At 38.2% G+C, this 22370-nt stretch overlaps 3 protein-coding genes across 6 annotated transcripts; 2 read left to right on the top strand and 1 right to left on the bottom strand.

Moving 5' to 3' along the window:
- Positions 1–218: 218 nt before the first annotated feature.
- LOC122765501 (bile salt export pump-like) lies at positions 219–10870 on the top strand. 2 transcript variants are annotated; one of them, XM_044019779.1, is made up of 28 exons: positions 219–313; positions 2409–2501; positions 2620–2635; positions 2746–2791; positions 2951–3195; positions 3280–3364; positions 3477–3610; positions 3696–3867; positions 3955–4079; positions 4196–4370; positions 4830–4943; positions 5071–5181; positions 5269–5394; positions 5484–5687; positions 5798–5968; positions 6070–6259; positions 6925–6997; positions 7100–7205; positions 7297–7461; positions 7557–7661; positions 7940–8101; positions 8204–8407; positions 8708–8949; positions 9047–9203; positions 9289–9486; positions 9586–9792; positions 10022–10168; positions 10349–10870. In XM_044019779.1, exons 2-28 carry the CDS (start codon positions 2450–2452, stop codon positions 10547–10549), a joined length of 3933 nt encoding a protein of 1310 aa, XP_043875714.1. In that variant the 5' UTR covers positions 219–313; positions 2409–2449; the 3' UTR covers positions 10550–10870. The 2 variants fall into 2 exon arrangements, with proteins under 2 accessions (XP_043875714.1, XP_043875713.1); XM_044019778.1 differs by lacking the exon at positions 219–313 and having other exon boundaries at positions 2332–2501.
- Positions 10871–11689: 819 nt separating this feature from the next.
- On the top strand, positions 11690–16210 carry spc25 (SPC25 component of NDC80 kinetochore complex). 3 transcript variants are annotated; one of them, XM_044019852.1, is made up of 7 exons: positions 11690–11781; positions 12613–12784; positions 13153–13218; positions 13376–13522; positions 13618–13698; positions 13960–14058; positions 14841–16210. In XM_044019852.1, exons 2-7 carry the CDS (start codon positions 12634–12636, stop codon positions 14963–14965), a joined length of 669 nt encoding a protein of 222 aa, XP_043875787.1. In that variant the 5' UTR covers positions 11690–11781; positions 12613–12633; the 3' UTR covers positions 14966–16210. The 3 variants fall into 3 exon arrangements, with proteins under 3 accessions (XP_043875787.1, XP_043875785.1, XP_043875786.1); XM_044019850.1 differs by having other exon boundaries at positions 11691–11781; positions 13618–13743; XM_044019851.1 differs by lacking the exon at positions 11690–11781 and adding an exon at positions 11802–11972 and having other exon boundaries at positions 13618–13743.
- nostrin (nitric oxide synthase trafficking) lies at positions 15357–21691 on the bottom strand. Its single transcript, XM_044019832.1, has 16 exons — positions 21613–21691; positions 21359–21444; positions 21160–21243; positions 20929–20991; positions 20752–20833; positions 20591–20653; positions 19698–19796; positions 19467–19592; positions 18938–19036; positions 18718–18843; positions 18274–18382; positions 18052–18140; positions 17300–17425; positions 16219–16459; positions 16023–16115; positions 15357–15940 (listed from the first exon to the last, which is right to left on the bottom strand). The coding sequence occupies exons 1-16, from the start codon at positions 21637–21639 to the stop codon at positions 15804–15806; spliced, it is 1650 nt and encodes a 549-aa protein (XP_043875767.1). The 5' UTR covers positions 21640–21691; the 3' UTR covers positions 15357–15803.
- Between the last annotated feature and the right edge of the window lie 679 nt (positions 21692–22370).

Here is a 22370-nt window from a genome sequence, read left to right as displayed (position 1 = left end):
GTTTTGATACAGTTGGAGTTTTTTAAAAATGTGATTATTTCACGATTTTACTAGCATCTTTTGCTACTGTTAGCATACGTTTTATAGCCCGAGCACAAAGCTTTCTCACCTTTGTGCTCGGGCTAATGTCGCCTGCAGTCTGCCCAGGAGGAGTAACGCCTGCTCTTAAACAAGACGATGGTAAATTTACCAAGCACAAACACAAATCATCTCCCATATACAAACCACTGGCAGCGCAAACCTCATAGTTTACAGCAGGAGCAGCCGCTAAGAGGAGCAAGTGATTAATTGTTCATTCGTGTGTCTGCTGCTGGTGAGTACTACTGGCGTTTTTCTGTCGTGCATGTAATCCCAAACAGCATATGTGGGGATGAGCAAGGGCATCTTAATCTGCGAGCAAAGTCTAATTTTGACTAAATTAGGGCTGAACAATCTCCGTTCTTCTCTCATTGGATTCGTGTGTCCTTACTGTATGTGTGCGTATATATTTCCCTCAGTGTCTCTAAGTGTGTGCAGTCTTGTATAAAGTACCTCAAAGGGACACTTGGTAAAAGTAAAAGTATCTTACCAGAAAATAACTGGTTGTTAACTAAAAAATATAATAATAATAATAATATTCCCTAAGTAAAAGTCTTAAAGTATATGACTACTCAATTATCAAAGGTAATTTTCTGATATAAAATGTACTTACGTTGCAGAAGTAAAAGTATTACCTCTAGATAGTTAGAGGTAGTGTTTTGGAGTAAAAGTAGTCTACACACTGTAATTTGTTTAGGTAAAAGTTGCTAGGAATATAAATAACAGAGTAAAGTTCAGATACGTGAATTACAGTAGCAAAGTGTTTGTACTTTTGTTGCATTACAACACTGAGTGTGTGTCTATCCATGTCTGTCTCTTTTGGACAATTTTGACCTTGAGAAGACATTGTGGATGGTCCACATAAGTTTAACTGGCGTTTTGAGGGTTCAGGGTAAAGGTTAGGATTAGGCATTAAGTTGTGACGGTTAAGGTTAGGGTAAGGGGCTACGGAATGCATTAAGTCTATGAGAGTACACACAAATAATGCATAACCAGCATATGTGTGTGTGTGTGTGTGTGTAGCTGGTATTCCTTACGTTGTGGGGACCTAAATCGGTTTACACAGTCACATAACACTTTCCTTCGGGATAATAAAAGTATTCTGATTCTGATTCTGATAACATAAATTTAAAATTAGGCTAAGTTCAGGGTTAGGTTAAAGTTAAGGTCGGTGTTAGGTGTTAGGCCAGTCGTAATGATGGTTAAGGTTAGAGTAAGTCTCCAGAAAATGTAAGTCAATGTATGTGTGTGTTAGGAGAGTAGAGAAAGACCTCGGCAGGCATCTGTCTGAATACTTTGAGTCTGGCAGACACTATTTTAGAAACTCTGAAGTTAAACCAGTATATCACAAGTGAGTCACATCCCGAACTGTTGAAAACTTCTTAATTGATTTCATCTCAATTTATATAGCCTAAATAACGAACCAGAGAAACCACCATCAAACATTCTTTATACAATGGAGTAAAAGTCAGGGCTGCAACTTGGAGTGAGTGAGTGAATAATATGAAAGACTAAATTTCTGTTTTTATGGTAATGTTTCATGGAATCCTTGCACTCTTAGGGCCCTTTTCCACTACGGTCCCAGCTCGCCCCGCCTCGCCTCACCACAGCACGGTATAGGTTGGTTTTCCACCACAAAAATAGTACCTACTCAGTATGGGCGGAGTCATCATTGCACAGCTGCATGAAACTGCTGTGACTTTGTTTTACACGTGACACACACACACACACACACACACTTGACTAGTGACTTGTAAAGCAGTTGTTGTCGGTGTAACTGAATCATTAGAAGCAGTTAATTAAAAATATTTGTTCAGTACTTCAGCACAGACTCCACGGGACATTGTCATTGGACTGAAATACAGCAGCAGCGATCAGTAGTGCTGTCGCACGTTTTTAGGATTGTTATGTCTTTTTAACTGACCAGTCAGTGGCCGGCAGTCTGACGACGTCACACATAGTGCCTACCCGGCTTGCTTGGAACCTCACCAGAGCAGGTACTAAAAAAAGTACCTGGTACCAGGTACTATGCTAGTGGCAAGGTGACAAATGTGATGACAAATGTTTCCAGGGGACACAGAACATTAACATTTCATTCATAGCCCCGTTTATATGTGGCATCTGCTGTTAAAACGTCAGTAGTTATAATATACAGTATAGTACATTTTACACTGCAGCAGAGGTCACTTTGTGGCCTTCTACTGCTTACGAAGGATAAAGGTATATATGGACTAAAATAGGTCTATAAGGGGTTTATTTTTTGGAATTGTATTGAAATATTTAGCTCTCTACTGCTTAAATGTGTTAAAAGTGTTTACATTTTCCTGCAGTTGCTTGGTGAGACCTACGTGCCTGATTCAGGAAGGTGAATATGAAGAGGAAAACAATCGGTCTTACCCCTATACCAGGAGAAAATGCAGAACGTGAGTGATCTTTGTTTTCTGCACAACACTGACACATTATATACTGTAAGAATTTTGTATGAAAATATTTATAATTACATGCAACCCTAAATATCTTTGACCCTTTTTTTTTTTTCAGTCGAGAATCAAGATGGGTAAGTTCCTGTTGTTGGGAGACCTCACATAACCCATAGTGTACTGTATGTCAGACCACAATATGTTTGCTGTTGCTATTTAGTCATTGTGTCATTTATATGTTTTCCAGAGATGAGAAGAAAAAAGAAAATACGTCAGTTCGATTTTACAAGCTGGTAAATACAGTGATGTTGCTTATACTGTGTGAATACTGATCAGACTTTAACAGTATTGTGTTCTAAATCTTGATTCATTTTCTCATATGTTAAAAGAAGTGATTCAACTCACCACTGCAGACTTCCGCTTTTCTGATCTTTATTGTTTTATGTTTCCAGTTTCAGTTTGCCACCAAAAAAGACATCGCAATGATGGTTGTGGGGAGTGTGTGTGCCTTCCTACATGGCGCAGCCTCTCCTCTCATGTTAGTGGTGTTAGGCGCGCTGGCGGACACATTTGTGGCTTATGCTAAAGAATTGTATGTACTCAGCGACTCAAACAAAGAATGCAGAAACAACACCATTTATTGGATAAATGGCTCCATGGTCTATGAACTAGACGGAAACAGTACTGTCCACTGTGGGTGAGTCATCAGTTTATTTTTTAATATAATTGTTGTTACAGTATGCACGAGCTGTTGTTATAACCTGTTGTACTCTCTTGACAGGTTGAACATTGAGGCAGATATGGGCAAATATGCAGTCTATTATTTAGTATGTGGGATACTTGTGCAGATTCTCACTTATGGTCAGGTAAATAAGTTTGCTTTTCATATTCCGTTTTAACTGATGCCTCTCATTTGTAATTAGTTCTCATGACAGTGTAGAATAAACAAAATAACTAAAATATTTTTGTGCCAAATAGGTTATCTTGTGGTCGTCAGCAGCTGCAAGACAGATTGACCTTATCCGAAAGGTGTATTTCCGAAAAGTTTTGCAAATGGAGATTGGGTGGTTTGACTTAAACTCTGTTGGCGTACTAAACGCAAGGATTTCGGAGTAAGTTAACCTGCTGCTCATGTATCAATATATGGTTGAGAGAATGCTTTACATTAAATCAGGTTTCTGGTTTCTTCTTTTATAGCGACATTAACAAGATGAACAATGCCATGGGCGACCAGGTGTCCCTCTTCATTCAGAAGATGAGCGTATTTGTGTGTGGCTTTTTAGTTGGATTCATTGGCGGGTGGAAGCTGACTTTGGTGATGGTAGCCGTGAGCCCATTAATTGTTATAGGCATCGGATTGCTATCTGTGGTAGGAGTCCAGTTGTTAATCACACCGTATGTTTGAACAAAAGAAAATGATTTGCTTTTAACGTTTTGTGTATTTTGGTTCCTGAAGGCTATGTCTATGCTGATTGATAAGGAAATGAAAGCCTATGCAAAGGCAGGGGCTGTGGCTAATGAGGTTCTGTCAACTGTCCGAACAATAGCAGCATTTGGTGGTGAAGAAAAAGCAAGTGAAAGGTATTTTTATTTTTTATTTTTCTTATTTTAAGATCACAATAGGCTTTTGCAAATGATGATGCTGGGATATTGCTGATGTATTTTATAATAATGAAAACAATCTGAATAATCGACAGGTACGACAGGAACCTTGCAGATGCTCAGACCTGGGGGGTGACAAAGGGCATAATCATAGGATCCTTCAATGGATACTTATGGATCATAATTTTTTTGTGCTATGCTCTGGCCTTGTGGTATGGAGCTAAATTGGTTATTGACACCGGGGAGCTGTCTCCTGGTACCCTTCTTCAGGCATGTCAAATTAAATAAATTTGTCTTCTCATAGCTTATTCAGTTTAAATATTGTAAGGCCTGTACATAATCTGCAAGAAGAGAATAATTTGTCATTTTTATTGAGGTGGCAAGTACAAAGTTAGTTCTGGTGAGGACATTTCAGAGTTCCTGAGAAACTCAAGTGCAGAACTCCTGGGAAGTTCTCATAGGGAATGATGTTTCTGCAGTAACCACTCCCACTTCAAATTTCTGGCCACACAATAGTTGTCGGATACGACACAAGAAAAAAAACGTTGTTCTGCGCAGATGAACAAGCTGCATGAAATCCCAAACGAGGGCTCCAAAAAAATTAGTGACGTCATTATTTTCTTGCAGTCCTGGGAATGAGAACAAATTCCTCTATTCTTTCGGAGCATGTACAGGCCTTCAGAAACAGTGGCACTTGTTTTACTGTGTGGCTGTTGTGTTTGTTTGCAGGTATTTTTTGGTGTACTTGCTGCAGCTATTAATCTGGGTGAAGGCATAGCTTACCTGGAGGGTTTTGCTACTGGTTGTACAGCTGCAAAGGTCATCTTTGACACAATTAATCGGGTAAAACCACTCATATTCAAGACTTCATTGCAGATACAATCCAAATTACAGTAGAACAAGAATATTTGGCATAAGGGGCATAATATTATTCAGAATAAAATACATTTTTGTGCTGTTCTTTGCACAGGAACCAGAAATAGATTGTTTCTCAGAAGAAGGTCACAAATTGGACAAAGTAAAAGGTGACATTGAATTCCATAATGTCACTTTCCACTACCCATCCCGGCCTAAAGTCAAGGTAATTTTTCGAGCAGTTGATAGCAGCAGTTGATTAGTCCATCTCATTTTTCACGGTTAAACTGATGAAAGTCAACTACTTTTTCAGATTATAAATGATCTAAGCATGCAGGTCAAATCAGGAGAAACCACTGCTTTTGTTGGACCAAGTGGCTCTGGGAAAAGCACCATAATCCAGCTCATCCAGAGATTTTATGACCCAAATGAAGGAATGGTAAGAATCAACTTCACCAAAGAAGACACATTACATTAGTTAAACATTTGAAACATTCGGTGTTGCGTCATATGGATTTTCATTCACAGGTGACTTTGGATGGCCATGACATCCGCACTTTAAACATAAGGTGGCTCCGTTCAATCATTGGTATTGTAGAGCAGGAGCCGGCGCTGTTTGCTACAACCATAGCTGAAAATATCAGTTATGGTCGACCTGGAGTTACCATGGAGGAAATTATCCAGGCAACGAAAAACGCTAATGCCTATAATTTCATTATGGAACTGCCACAGGTATGTTTCCATATTTAATAGCAACATAAAGGAATTCCAGTAAGAAGTCATACAGCAAATTATAATATATATGATAACCTAACAAGAGACAATAACTAAACATTCTGCAGAAGTTTGATACCTTGGTGGGTAAAGGTGGAGGCCAGATGAGTGGAGGACAGAAGCAGAGGATTGCTATAGCTCGAGCTCTGATCAGAAACCCCAAGATCCTTCTGCTTGATATGGCTACATCTGCCTTAGACAACGAGAGTGAAGCTGTTGTCCAGGAAGCACTAAATAAGGTGAGCAACACCATCAGTACGCCACATAACACAGCACGTTTCTTGACTTTATTACCACAGTGTGTTTTGTGGAATGACACCAATACCTACAATATCTACAGGTGCACATGGGCAGAACAACAATTTCTATAGCCCACCGTCTTTCCACAATTAAAACAGCAGATGTGATCATTGGTTTTGAGCATGGGCAGGCTGTGGAAAGGGGAACACACACTGAACTCTTGGAAAGAACAGGTGTTTACTACACCATGGCCACCCTGCAGAGCAAAGGCACTATGAGCAAAGTTCATGGTAAGATTTATGTGATTGCATTTCACATCCTTTGTCTGTGTTCACAAAAACAACATAGGTTTTAATCATGGTCTTACTGGTAGCCAACAGCTGTAGTGCTGTACCTATCATCTTCTGTCTAAACCAGTCTTTCTCAAAGTGTGGTTGGTCCGTGAGCGACCCCTAGTGGTCCGCAAGGTGGCAAGCAAGTAACATATCACGTTTTAAATTTTAAAATGTCAGTGTTTTAATTTCAGTGTTTCTCAAACTGCCTGTAACATATAACATATATGTGTTGTTTTCAATATCAAATCAACTAGTAGCCTATGTAAAATAAAAAAAAATTGTTTTGTGGCATTGTCTGACTTGAGCAGTGCAGTGGACCGGTTTGCAACATCGCTGACCATAACCGTTTTGGGGCTATTTTAAGTAAAGTGGTCTGTGAGTGTTTTTTTACGGGTTAAGTGGTCCTTGGTCTGAAAAAGTTTGAGAAACATTGGTCTAAACTCCTTGATCCTTAATCCTTGATGCCCTATGTCTACATATTCCTCCCAGTGCCAGAGGGAATTAATGACTGACGGAAACATTGCATTTGAATGCACAGGCAGATCCTTAAGATGTACAGAAAGGACGCTTCAGTGACTTTTTAAATGGAATTAAAGATTTGTTATTTTGTTCCTTACCAGATGAAGTCCAACTAGCCCATAAAGAGAGCTCTGAAATGAAAACGAGGAGTAGGAGCCATAGATCCAGAAAGAGGTACAGTAAATCCAGCTAAAAAAGATCATGTCAGAGCAATGTAAGATCAAATATTGTTTCAGCTTTAAGATAATGTGATTCTTCTTAATATTACTTTTGTAGGTCTGTGCGGCTGCGATCTCTAAGCTCACTGTCAAATGATTTTGTCCCTGATGCGATATCTGGGAACCTCGAGGGCTTTTCATATCAGGAGCTTACATCAGAAAATGTACTTCTCTTATAGGTTTTATAATACACTTACTTTTTTCTACCAATTATCTTGAGAAAAATAAATGGACCTGATGCATATTTCTTAACAGGATGTTTTAGACGATGCAGATGAAGTAGAGAAGCCTGCCTCAGTAGCACGAATCTTTAAGTATAACCGACCAGAGTGGCTCTACTTACTGGTGGGCTCACTGGGAGCTGCAATTAATGGTGGTATCACCCCCATTTATTCGATGCTGTTCATTGAAATTACTGGTGTAAGTGCTGATTCCAATGCTTTCAACTAATTAACACAATTTTACCACTTTTGTTTCTTTTTAATGATTTGTTTTGATGATCTTTGTGTTTTCAGACTTTTGGAATCCCTGACTTGAATGAACAAAGGCATCAAATCAACAACATATGTATTTGCCTTTGCATTGTGGGTGTGGTTATGCTCATCACTCAGCTAATGCAGGTTTGCATCATTATTCATATTTGGGACTTTTAGTGTACACTAGTAATGCAAGGGTCAACCCACCTCCCAAAGATGTCAGGTGGGTTCAGGTGGAAGAAAATACAACAGGTGTGGGTGGTTCGGTCAAGTAGTTTTATAACAAGACAAATAGATATGTAAGAAGGTATGACCCACATACAGTGTGGGTCATAAAAATCTCATCTACACTAGTGAATACATATGGCAGAACAGAAGAAGTTAGAATTTACATGTGGATTGACTCAGGTTAAATGTTCCAGAGAGTCTCATTTTCGAAGTCTGGAGGAATGCTGACCCGCCGCCTGAGGAAAATGGGCTTTGAGGCCATGTTGAGACAGGAGATCGGATGGTTTGATGATCCCAAAAATAGCACAGGAGTTCTGACCACCAGATTGGCTAACGATGCATCCATGATCCAGATGGTATGCATAACAATTTTACAGCCCTGTACCTGCATTTGACGTTATTTGTAATACAGATTTGGCATCGTTTTTTTTCACATGTGTCTGGTGTAACTTCTGCAGGCAACAGGCTCTCAGGTTGGCATGGTATTGGACTCGATCACCAACATTGGAGTATCGTTAATTTTTTCGTTTTACTTCACCTGGAAGTTGACTTTGGTACTTCTGTGCTTCCTGCCGCTTATCGCATTGGGTGGGGTATTACAAGCTAAATTCTTGACACGTTTTTCAAAAAAGGATAAAGAGACCATGGAAGAAGTAGGGCAGGTAAGCAGCATCATTATAATGAACATTTGTCGCTAAGGTACATTGATAGTAGCACTGCAACTAAAAAGTATTTTGGTCGTCGACTAATGTGTTGATCTCTGTGTAGCGCATTGCTGTTACAAATAAATATTTGTGAGGTTTTATACAATGCGTCAACGCTAAATCCTGTGTCAACAAAGTTTTATAATGTATGCTGTTGATTATGTTGACTGATCAATATTGATATCTTTATATTTCTGAAAAAAAAATTAGAATTATAGATGAATGGCTACATTATAACACCTGCACTCTATTCCTCAGGTATCATGTGAAGCTCTTGCTAACATCAGAACTGTTGCAGGCTTGGGCAATGAGAGATTCTTTATAGAGTTATTTGAGCAGCAACTTATACTTCCATTTCAAACTGCCATAAATAAGGGCCATATCTTTGGCTTCTGTTATGGTTTTTCTGAGATGGTTGTGCAATTGGCAAATGCCGCTGTATTTGGATACGGAGGCTATCTTGTGTACAGAGAGCATTTACAGTTCATAATAGTTTTCAGGTTGGTAAGATTTTCATTCATAAGGGAAGTCAGACATTCTTAGGTCCTATTTTGTTACTCAATGATTTAACCCAGCAATCATATTTTATTCCCCTAGAGTGATTACATGCATACTGACTAGTGGGACAGCAATGACCAGAGCAATAACCCTCAGTCCAGATTACATCAAAGCCAAAGTTGCTGCTACTCAGCTCTTCAAAATAGTGGACAGAATTCCAAAAATCAGCATCAGACCTGAAGATGGAGAGAAATGGGTAATTGCATTTACTTAATTCACTTAAGATGAATATTCTTTGCATATTCATTTATAAGCTTTTTGAATTTCTCATTCATCTTTAGGAAAATTTCAACGGTGGAATTGAGTTCCAAAATTGCATGTTTACCTATCCAACACGGCCAGATACCCAAGTGTTGAATGGTCTGACTGCGTCTGTGAAGCCTGGTCAGACTTTGGCATTTGTTGGATGCAGTGGTTGTGGTAAAAGCACCAGTATTCAACTCATGGAAAGGTTTTATGACCCAGACATGGGCCAAGTGGTGAGTATGCTGATTAAGAGAAACTGAAATGACTACAAAATAACAGTTATCTATGACAAAGCCATTAATGTTATGTTGATGATTTTTTTTTATTTTCAGTTGATTGATGGTCGCCCGTCTCAAGATATCAATGTGCCCTTCTTAAGAGCTCAGATTGGCATAGTGTCCCAAGAGCCAGTGCTGTTTGACTGCAGTGTGGCTGAGAACATACAATATGGTGATAACACACGCGTTGTGAGCATGGAAGAAGTTGTAGAAGCTGCTAAGAAAGCTTACCTTCATGACTTTGTGATGGCGTTACCAAATGTAAGTGTAAATACTCTACCACCACAATTTGATAATTTGATATCGCCCAAAGCTGTTCCAAGTTCAATTGTGATATTTCAATTTCTGCTGTCAGGTAAAACCTAAAATAAATATTTTTTTTAGACAACTTATACAGATTTACTAGTATTACTACTATGATAAAAGGTGCCTGAAGGATTGTAATTTCTAACCTTGTGACTTTTGGCTTTTTCCATTTACTAACTGGTAGACATATGAAACTCAAGTCGGTGCTCTGGGCTCCCAACTGTCCAGAGGAGAAAAACAACGTATTGCCATTGCCCGAGCCCTTGTCAGGAACCCCAAGATTCTGCTCTTAGATGAGGCTACCTCTGCTCTGGACACAGAGAGTGAAAAGGTGAAGTGTTTCTAAATTGATTATTAAACAGCATAAACATAAAGCATTGGTGGCCTATGCTGCGACAGGGGCAAAAGGCCTAATCAAGTCATAAACATAAAGCAAATATGCAATCTTATTTGCATAAGCATCAAAATGATTTACCTGAGAGTAGTTAAGATGATGCTTGTCTTCCCACAGGTTGTTCAGTCTGCTTTGGATAAGGCAAGAAAAGGACGAACCTGCATCGTTATTGCTCATCGATTGTCAACTATCCAGAATGCTGACTTGATTGCTGTGATGTCTAAAGGAGTTATCATAGAACAAGGCCCACATGAGCAACTCATGGCTGAGAGGGGCGCCTATTATAAACTGGTCACAACAGGTGCTCCTATCAGCTAGGAGCCTGCAGCTTCGTTTGAAGAGCATATGATGAAAACTATTTTTTTTTTTGCATGCCATTACTTTATTGTCATGTTGAACAATTGCCTTTAAAGAGTCTTATGGGAATGGATTTGGAATGGATCAAATATGTGTTATTTATTGGATTTACCTTTTGTAAATGAAAATGTGGTGTTTTCCCTAGCTTTCACTCAAAGTCAGTAAAAGAAATGTCTGAATATATTTAGTTAATGTAGTTTTGTAATAACTAAAACTACATAACTATGCCCACTAATGTTTATGTTTTTGTATTATTTTAATGTTTTATACCTAAAAATAATGTACAGACAAAACATATTTAAGATGAAGTAAAATTACACATTTTAAAAACAATAAAATGTAAAAGAAAACACATGGCTCAGGATTTTTCAATAACTATTGCTTTGTGAGAGAGGTGAGAGAGAACAACTGTGCTAAAAAGAGTTTTGCTCTAAAAAAGTAATAGAACATCATATAGCTCTGTGATATGTGATGCTGTAAACTCAGTGCAAAGTTTCTAGACTGATCACGGTCCAAGGAAATTCAGCCGTGACACCTGTTTTTGTATTTAATATTTCATTATTGCATGAAATATTATTATTATTATTATTGCCTTTTTTTACTTTTTTTTTTTTACCACCTGAGGCTATTATACACTATACTATTCTACTCTTTGTGTAACGTGCTGGTCTGATTTGTCGGCAGTAGTCGGTACCAGAAGAATGCTGACCCGCCGCTTGAGGAAAATGTATATATATGTTTATATATCTATGGTCGGTACAGTGTATAAATAAATAAAGCTTTATTGATCGCTGCAAGTTATTGGCGTGGAGTAAATTATTGCCCCCTTGTGGACATACCTCAACAATACAGCCGTTTTACCGAACCTGATTTGCTGATCCGTTTTGCCGCACTACTGGGTTTGATTTTGAATCAGCTTGAGGGAATTCATGAATATAAAATGTGTATTGTATGATTGTTACCTATTCATTATAAGAACATGAGCTCTGTAAAAGAGCTGACCTGTATGCGGAAGCAAAACATCTACTCGTCATTTCCATTTCCGGCGACCAGACCCCGCCTCGCACTCACCCACTTCGAAGGACCAACGAAGATACGCCTGAAGTTGGCCCCGCCTCTTGCACGCAGACCGCCTGTTTTTTGAAAATAACGTCTGCCTCAAGTTGTAACACGGAAAACAAAGTGGTGAAATTGTGAGTGTTGGGCTTTTGTATTATATCGACATAGGGTGAGATTGGTTAATTCAATGTCAGGTGTTGTTGTTTTATTTGCTGCGTACGTTACATAAACTGTCAAGAATATACAGCTATGTGCTACCGTTCCCTAGCTAACTTTAACGTCCCTGCTCCTGCTGCTAACTGGGATTGTGTCCTTTTTTATTTTGGTCAGTAACGTTCGAATATGAGTGTGCATGTTGAAGTACAGGGTGGTGAACTTGTATATAAGGGTTAGGGTTAGTAAACTGGTCGTTTTGTTGTAGTTTTAACGGGGTAATTCCACAGACATTTTGACAGAGAAGTCGAAAGGAATCGATTAAGGTTGAGTTTCCTCAGTTTCAGTCTTCATGCTGCTGCCTCGCTGTCACACTGTCTTCAGGAGAAAAGTTATTCTGCCTTCTTATGATGTTAAAAGCTGTTTTTCTGACCAACGGTGTGACTGAGATGTGTTTGTGTGTGTGTGAAAGACCGAAAGAAATGTTTATGCTACTGTATACTAAAATAACTGACCTTTTCAAACACTTTTTCTGTTTTTCCACAAGGCTAATGTTTTTTTCTTTTTAAATCTCATGTGTGATTTTTCAAACGACAAATGTAACATTACGGACTTGTACGCTTTACAAAGACAAATGATTTTGTTTACATTTTTTTTTTTCAGTTGAACACTATAAGCAAGTATACATGTACAAGGTTTATTAATAATCAGTTAACTGTAGAAAATAAATTGGGTTGAGCATTGCCCAAATTGATACATATAATGAATGATAAGTGGGAATGATGGGTTATTTGTTTGTTTTATAATCACAGATTGTCTGACAGCTGGGCATCATGATGTCCATCACAGATCCAAATACGAGCGTCAACTTCACTGGTGCAGTCGAAGAAATCCATAACAAGCAGCTCAAAACGTACGAGGAGATAGTGGACACAACTACAGAGCTGTGCCAGTCCCATAGACAGTTTGTGAAGTCTGCAGTTGGTATGTTTGTTGTCCCTACTGTATATTTAATTTATCTTTTTTTTGGTTCTGAGTTTGCTTAAATCATTCAGATATATAATCACCACTGTCCACTGTATTATGTGCAGATTGAGCTGTAGGTTTCCACAGGCAAATACAATTTGACAAAGTGTCAGGAATGGTGTTTTAACTGTTGTCTTGTGGATCGTTTGTTAATTGTAACAGTGTCTGTATGTGAAACCAAATATGACTTCTAAGGAGGCTATAAGCTAGGTGATTATGTGCTTAGGAGTACGTTTTATCAATGATCAACTGTATGTATTCAAAGCTGCAAAAAAGAGCTAATTTGCATGGTTATTTGTTGTTATATATTTTTTTCTTTGGTGCAGATACATGTTTAAAGAAATGTAAGGATGATAAGGTGCTGTTTGAGACAATACAGACATTCAACAAAGGTGAGTTGATAAACTTGGCTATAAAATATTGCATCTGTGTCTTACACTCACTTTTAACTCCATGTTTGACACATTATACAGCACCATACAGACTGTAATGTAGCTTCAAACGCTCAGTTGTTGATGACTTGGACTGATGCAAGGTTTGTCCCCCCAGATTTGCAACTGAAAAATGCGTCATTGAGAGAGAAACGTTGTGATATTTCTAAAGTGATATCCGAGATTCAGCAGAAGGAGATGCAGAAAGATGATATTATTCAGAAGATAGAACAACTTAAAGAGGAGCAAGCCAAGAGGAAAGACTGTAAGTTATTTGGAAATTAATGTTAGATTGTAATTAAATCACTCAAGAATTTTAGTAATTGACGATACACTGATTAATATTTTTTTCTTTTTCAGTAATTGAGTCTCAAAATAAAGCAAATAAAGCCAGACTGAGAAATCTCCAGAAAGCCCGACATGTCTTTCAGGATCATTTGGGTATGGAGATCCGAGCAGTCCTCTGTAAAACACAACTGGTTAGAGGTACATAGACCACATCTTTTCATCGTCAGTATTTTGTATGCATAAAAATGTGGATATTTTTGAGAATTTAAATATATCCCTAATAAAACACAATCACTGGTGTAGAAATATATTGTATTCCACTACACAAACACATTCACATTATTATTATTGTACATTATTGTACCTTTTTAAGTTAAAGTAAAAACTGACTTTCGAATTGTTTCCCCCATAAAGGTGAAAGGATGCAGTTTGTTTTCCGGAATATCAACCCGTCATATCTGGACAGTGTCTTTGTTGTCACAATGGGCATTAAAGAAGATGGATCTTATGAGAGTAAGTTGAAAAAGAAACATCTATACTCTATGCAGGAATAAGAAAAATAAATGTCTGCTCAGTATAATGAAATCATACCATTTATCAAATCAACTGGGGAAATTACAACACTTGTAATGCTGACCTTTTCATATGTCAGTCAGCAACATTCACATTTAGAAATATTACTTATTCAGATTTTTATATTGGTGTCCCACACACTATCCCCTCTTAACAGCAATTGGAGCAACATTTATCAGAAACATGAGAAAGAAGCACTGTATAAATGAGTGAAAAGTGAATATAAGGGCTGTGTTAATGTAAGAAAGGTGCTACAAAAATGTAGTTTGTTCAGCAAGTGTCTCATAATAGTCACACTGCTATACTATTGGACACCATTAGTAATGTCTACACACCATAATAAGCACATTTAGAATGGCTAAAGTTAAGACTTACCTTCAATATACCACAGTGGTACATTGTACACTTATTCTGTTCTGCTTTGGATAAGGCAAGACAACTACAAAGTAAAGACTTGCCTTCTTTACCTCTTCCTCCGTCACCATCAGTTATGTCGCACCCTCTATAACATTTACTTTCCCATTAGAAACAATTAGTGTTGGTTTGAGCTTTACAGACGGGAATGTTAAACAGTACAGTATTAGTAAACGTTAGTAATTCACTATTTTGGTCTTTTCAGGGGATTTGTCATAAAAAGAAAAACTAACCAAATTTCACCAGCTTTATTCAGCATTGTAGTTTGGTTCCATGAGATTTACCAAAGTCTTTTTTCCCCCCCACAGTTGTGTCTAGTGACCCAAAGCTTGAGTGTTTGCCCGTCTTGGAAAGTCGGCTTCGGGAGACCAATCACTTACCAGCATTCTTGGCAAATGTTAGGAAGGAGTTTATCGCTCAGGCACGCAGCTAAGATTGAAATATTGGAAATGTAGCTTATTTCTTGTTGCAATGTGGACCAATATAAACAAGAACTGTATATTTAAACTTTGGTTCACATTCCTCTTATAAAACTAAAAATGTAAGTATGTTTTTAATTTGTATCGACAGCCCTACAAACAACACACAATCAATGCCACTGTAACGCATTATCAGGACTAATGCATGTATATGTGGATATACAGTACATTTACAGGCAAAAATAAACAAGCCATATTAAATATTCTGGTGTTCTAATCACATCATTAACTATCCAGTCTCATATTTTCAGAGCATGGTGATATTCTAACATTTATTTAGATGGACAAAATTGCTCCCTCAACATGTTTTTCCAAAGTAAGGAGACAAAAACAAAGCAATTTACATTGATGTAAACAGCTATTATTTATTTGTTATTAACTTTATTACTCATGTATGTCAACCCTAACCCTGGACTCCATTTTAACGTGTTTATTCTATTCATCTATTACACTTGTATTAAAATCTTGTAAAATGTCCAGCAGTTGGGCAGCACACAATGTATTAAATAATATTTCACCATTAAAAAGCCAAATATAAAGACAGAATTTAAAAAATGTATGAATTCTGTCATTGTAAAATGACTGCAGAGACCAGTAACACAAATTGTACATCCTGTCAGTAGAGGAGCACATGAAGTGAGTGATTATCAATCATTTTGAAAAAAAAAAAAATACATTACTATCATTATTCAGTTCATTGCAAATAATTTGTATTCACGTATGTTATGAGTCTTCCACTTTGTTTTTACATTGTTTTGTATGATATTTTTTGCTGTGCATGCATTGGGTGAGTCAGGTATCCGATGATGTGGCACTGCTTAGCCCAGACAGTTCCTCAACATAGGCTGATGGGAAATGTCCGGTCCGTCCATTTAGTTTACCAAACCACCACCCCTTCTCCTCTTTTTTGTAAATGTCCAAAATATCTCCTGTGAAATACAAACAAATCAGTATATCAGTCCGTATTCACCTCTGTAGTTTTAAATAATTTACCGCTCAGCAGCAACTTACCTTCTTTTAAAGTCAACTCATCATCTTGTTCAGGTTTGAAATTGTACAGGGCCTTGCATTTTCCTATACTGCAAAACACTTCTGTTGTTTGACCTATACAAAAAAATCCATATTTGTTATTGTGTTAAATTTATTGTAAATCTGCAGATGTGAGCAGAAATAAACACTTCTGTGTTTGTGTCTGGAAATATCTTACCTTCTTGATTGTCATTGCCAGTGTGAGACGGGACTCTCTGCTCTGAAGCTTCTGTTTCATGTGTTGAGTCCGTAGATGTGACCTGGTCACTGGCACTTTGTGGAGGCTCCACAGACGGTTGGGTCACAAACTGAGCAGGTCCTTTGTAAATGATGGAAGCTCTCAGTGACTGTCGGGACCTGAATGTTGTCCTCCTGAGTTTGACTTGACGAGTCAGTTGAACTACACTGTGCTCGCAGTCCTTTGAAAGAGTAACACTTAGGTTATGTTTTATCTAGCATTTAGATCATCAAAAATCTACCATTGAATGTATATCATTGGCTGATAGCATAATGCATACCTTATAGAATAGAATAGAATATACTTTATTAATCCCTTGCGGGAAATTCTTTCATCACAGCGCTCCAGTGTACAAAGGTAACGAAAGATTATTAAAGGTTATTAACTGGATGCAAGTGGGGGTGGGATAAACAATTAATTAGACTATTTTAAAAGATAATTTCCCACAGAATCAGGATATTTTACTTGAGGAACCAACAGCTAAACTGCAGTTGGCAGTTAATCTTTTAGTTTCTATAGTGGCTTTATTCTAAGCATTTTAATCTGAAAGCTCACATTTGTGCCATGTCCTGTTATTGTCCTTTTCTATTTCATAGACTAAAAGATTCAATAAACAATCAAATAAACAGATCGCAGAATCTCCTATAAGGACAATAATTGTCAGTTGCAGGAGTAGTCTGAATACAATTTGTAGCTAGCCCGCTGAAAACATGTTGACCAATATGAAATATTGACAGTCTGTGTGTGTCTTAATAGTATTGTTTAAAAGGTACTGGATCACGTCTCACGTAGCTGTGGTAGTAAATCATACGAAGAAGCTGAGAACCAATTATCTGATGTTCAGAACCCAGCAATTTTGAATCACCTGACCTACTGTAGATCAATGGCACCACTTTAAATGCAGCCATTACATTAAGCTTACCATATGGCTGTTGCTGTTTCAAACCAGATGCATGACAATCGCAAACACCAATGGAAACCAAATATCACCACACACAAAGTAAAAGAGATGTCGTCTTACCTTATCTTTCCATTTCACAATGCTGTCTCTAAATCGGTGAAAAGACTTAGGTTTTCCTTCTAATTCAGACAGTGATGACGAGAGTTTGTGAAAAGTTGCCTCCAGGAGATCCAGTTTCAGTGAACACTAGAGTTAGAAAGCTGACATTAGCTTAGAGTCAAGCAAACCACATTTATGATCAGTTTACGTCTGCACTGCATACCATCCACCTATTTCACCCAGTCTACATTATTATGTGAGGCATTTGTGGGTCAAAATATCCATATGGTGATATATCGTTTTCTATCCCTGTGCAGTAATCGATACACCAGGGCAAATATCGATCAAGGCGCTCCAAAGTAAACAGTCCTTGCCAGTTTCACTCGCTGGGCATTGCTACCTCATGTCTCCTCATGGTGGCACTGTTCAAATGAGTGAGGGAAACTTGGGCAGAAGTTACCTGGCCCAAGAATAGGGGGTTCAGAGCAGGATAATGTCGGAGAAAGTTACTTTAAACGGATGCCCCGTCCACGTTCAATACATAGACTTAATGCACTGTGTGCTCTATGTTGTGAATAAACAGAGAAATCCTGCTCATTTAGACAGATACCGTGATGTGTGTGATTGTTTTGCAATATATTGATTATCACACAATCGTTGTATCGTGATATTATTGGTATCGTGGACCATGTATCATGGTACCCTGTCATTCCCACCCCTAGTATTGGTTTGTCTCTATTTGAGCTGAATAAATCTTAAAGTGCGGTGTTTACCTCATCGAGCTGCTGTTCAGTTTCCTCAAGGTTCTTTTGGTTTGAGAATGAAGGATTTTCAGAGTACATTCTCATCAGTTTTTCAATTCCTGCAACAACAACAATGTCGAATGTGACTGTGAGAAGAAAATACCTAGTGCTGTGTGGATCACAAGGTCGTACTGGATCTCAAATTATTAGTATTGTGTCATTTGAATGAATAATTGACTGTATTCAACTCACCCTCACGGTCTTTCTTTGTTTTTGCAATGGTGTCCTCCAGACGCTGGAGTTTGAGTTTGATGGACTCTCTTCGTCGCTCTTTGCCCATCAGTGATTTGCTGTCCTCCTCCTATTTTACAAGAACACGTCATAATACGCATGAATCAATCACAGCTGTAATTATAATCTTGGCGTTTACAAACACTTGACCTGCAATCTGCACATTCACATGTAACCTTTATAAATTGGGTTGATTCCAATGAGATTATTATTGTATCTCCACTGTACAAGTGCGTATGAGTGTGTGATATCATTGTAAATAAAAACACAAAACTGTTTATACACGTTAAAGCCCTCATAAAAGACGTCAAATCAGCTGCTGACTTTAAATGACAAGTATATCTTTGCGTGCGCAGCATGTACAGCCTCGTCAAAAAGCCTTAAAGGAATACTTCATCGACTTACAAAATAATCAGCCATCAAAAACTCAAATTTGTTATCTCCAGCTGAGAATCTGTTCTCCTCCACCAGGGTCCGAATGTCTTTGTCCATGTCCACCCTTTGGACTAACAGTTCTATTTGTTTTTGGCCCTAGAGGAAGGACATAAATTAACAGTGTCAATCATAGGCTTTTTAATATGTACAGTAATTGTGGGAGCGTGGGGTGAATGTCAAGATGTCTCACGTGTTTGAGGGTCTGGCCAAAACCAGACATGTGGAGGCTGTATCTATTTAAGATGTTGCACAGAACTTCAATTCTCTCTTTCTCCAGCTCTTGTATGATCTGTAAAAAGCAGAATGTCGTCAGAGCTTTGAGGCTTGTTGTGTAGCATATTCAATCTTTGGTAAACAAGGTCATTGTGGCTGGACAGCCTACAAAGTAACTGCAAGATCATGGGTTAGAGCCAGAATCACAACGTCCTGCAGAAATGTCCTTGAACACAGTATGTTCCTGTGCACGTGTGCATGTGTGTGTGTGTACCTCTGTTCCTCTCATACGAGATGAAATAAGCTGCAGAGTACACTGTTAATTTGGAGCTTCAGGCTGAGCACTTGAACGGCCGACTGACCTGGCGCTTATAAACCATTTTCTCCAACCAAAAGCTCACTGGTTATCACTCTGATCTCAAATGAGGTGTCCGTGAGCAAGCCTGAAACTTCATCTTCTCTCAGAAAAAGAGGAATGGCTCCTCCTAGAATTTTTTTTCCATCACCTGGTAGCAGTTTTTCAGGGTGTTTTCCCACTTGAGTCTCATCTGATGACCCTCCATGTTAATATTAAAGTACTCTTCATCCACCCGGGCCTGCATCTCCGCCGATTTAGTCAGTCTGTTAAGCATCTGTTGTCGAGAACAAGGAAAAGACTTTACTCTGACAGCCTCCCGCCCCCCCCCCATTTATTCTATGTGAGAAAACACAGGGTAAAGCAGATCATGTAACTGTACCTTTTGCTTTTCCTTTTCTGTGCTAATGTGTTTGTTGTTCTCAACAAAGTTGAACAGAGCTTCATGTTCTCTCGTTAGTCCAACCAGTTTCTTCTTTATCTGATTTAGAAACGAGGAAACAGAAGCACGTAAATCACAGATTTCTTTACAGGCAAATAAATCCGACATTACTGAACCCTTCTCTCACCATGCCTCATATCAAAATTTGAATCCAAATCCACATTTGAAACATTTCCGTTTATTAATTGTGGTGATATATCCTTGTATATATCTACATACAGATAAAGACATCAGGGTTGACCTAAGTACTATTATGATCAAGCAACTTTGAACTGACAGACATGAAATATGACAAAATTACATTCATTTATTTCTGTACTTCAATATTTCAGGAAGTTCAACTTTTATTTAATATTTGCCAGTAAATATTAATTCAAGTGAAGAACAAAAAATGATACACGTGTGTTTTTGTAATGTGCGAAAAACAAGAATGAAAATCAAAAGAAAGTATTTATTTGCCTTGTCATGAGATGCATTCACAATTTTGTTGCTCCGAGACTTTAGGAATGTAATAATACATCACAAAGTCAAACATTACAGTGGCTCGTGATCATTATGGTATGACAGGTTATATAAACTGTTGTGAAGTGTTGTAACGGTTTAACACAACATAATGCATTATTGATTAAGTGTATGCTATTCCCTCTAATGCATTATGAATGCTTTGTACTGCATTATGTCGTTATTTATAGTCCATTATATATATGTTGTATAAAGGTTACAATAACACAAACTGGGTTTTTTTTTTTGATCAGCACGTTTATATTTGTTGCAGGTCCAGCTGTAAACAGCTGTTTATTTCTTGTGTCTGTGTGTTTTGGAAGAGCGTTTACCTTGAGCTGCTCACTCCAGTTTGCAGTAACGAGTTTTCCAGTCCTTTCAATGGCACTGTCAAGCTATTATAACATAAAAAAAAGAAGCTTAAAGACACATTGAGGCTGGAGGCTACAACAGAGATGATAATAATGATGATAAAAATAAAAGAAGTACATACAGGCTTCTTCCTTTTACCATGTTCATCCAAGACTTGACGTATTTCCAGAATTGCCTCTTGCTGAAATGCGTTTCCTAATGATCTGGAACGAGAACAACAACAACAACAACGTCACTTTTAACTACAAACCATCTGTGGACAGGCACATTTATGAGGCGAAGTCAGGCTGAAAACTACCTGTGGGCGTCTGCTCTTGAGTACATCTCATCTGACACATGACACCAGGCGCTGTAGGTGGAACTGAGCGGGGAGTCAGCAGGAAAATGTTAGAGCTGTGGACTAATGAGCCTGACACCTACCTGTGTTTCGCTCAACCATTATTCCTGTACACACACGCAGATGTGTCCACAGGAAGAGGTCACGTTCAACACAATACAGATAAAACATTATTCAGTACTGTGCCCTTACTTGTTTGGCATTCCCTTTGAGGCCTTGATGAGTCTGCTAGCAAGTTTTTGCAGTCCTTTAGCATAAGTAAGGTCAAGCTCAGCCCTAGTAAATGTAAAAGGTGCAGCGTGGGGGCAAGAAAAACACGCACACACACACACACAAGTCAAACAGTAACTTATGTGGTCAGACTGAATGCTTTTGCTCTACCAAAACCTACCTTTGCTGAAAAACTGTCATAAGTTCTTTGCAGAAGTTCTCCCCATTTTTTGAAAATCTTTTCACATTTTGATACAGCTGGTTATACTGGAAGACAGTGAGTATGACTCCATTAGTTGTTGGTTTGTTTTGCTTTATAAAACTCAGAAGTGATTCAAATGTAGATGTAATTGCATAAAAAAAACATTACTCCAGTCAAGTCAAACATAATGTGCACTTTTCTTTTTAAAAATAAGAAAAGAAAGAAATACTCACCGAGCAGCTGCTGATAGGATCCCTCATCTTAAGACTGTGGCTGTTTGTTGACTTTGGACCTGGAACTTTGACCACCTTACCCACGGAGTCACTAATGCGGAAATCACCTGAGCTTTAGTCAGTGTGCCGTACAAAGGAAAATTCCAGTGAGGGAGAACAAAAAGGAAACCATAAATGTAAACTCAAGCCACGGCGAAAGAGAGGGGAAGATAGAAACACAAAACAAGAGGCCCATTCACGCGCTCAACTTTCACTGCAGGCAAAATAAAATAGCTTTGCGTTTATTACTCACTGTTGAAAAAGTAGATAAACAAAAACTGCCACTTTCTAATGTATCCCCATTAACAAAGGGGCATATGAACTAATTAGTAGTACTTTTGAAAATGGCCTTTGTTGTAAAAAAGCTTTTGGGATGCAGTTAGAAAGCCTGGTAATCTGAGATACCTGTGTTTAAACCAGCATCAAATTATGATTGTGTGCCACTTGGCTGGGAGATTAACTGTTAACACAACACTGACATGTGATAACCTGATATTGTGTCAGTGGAGCCGAGACTGCACATGCATGCAGAGGAGTTGTAGTGGCAAAAAAGCAGGTGTGTCTTCGGTCTACTCCCATGTCCTAGTGTCCAAGTTCTTAAACTGAAACAGATAAATGGACTGTACCCATGATTTATTCATAGCACACATCTGTTTTTCAGAGTAACAAATGGATATGGTATTATTCAGTGCTAATTTGTGAAATCATTGTCTTTACGA

This window comes from Solea senegalensis, linkage group LG2 (assembly GCF_019176455.1).
Source record: "Solea senegalensis isolate Sse05_10M linkage group LG2, IFAPA_SoseM_1, whole genome shotgun sequence".
In the NCBI taxonomy this organism is placed as follows: Eukaryota; Metazoa; Chordata; class Actinopteri; order Pleuronectiformes; family Soleidae; genus Solea; species Solea senegalensis.
This window is presented reverse-complemented; position numbering and strand designations above follow the sequence as displayed.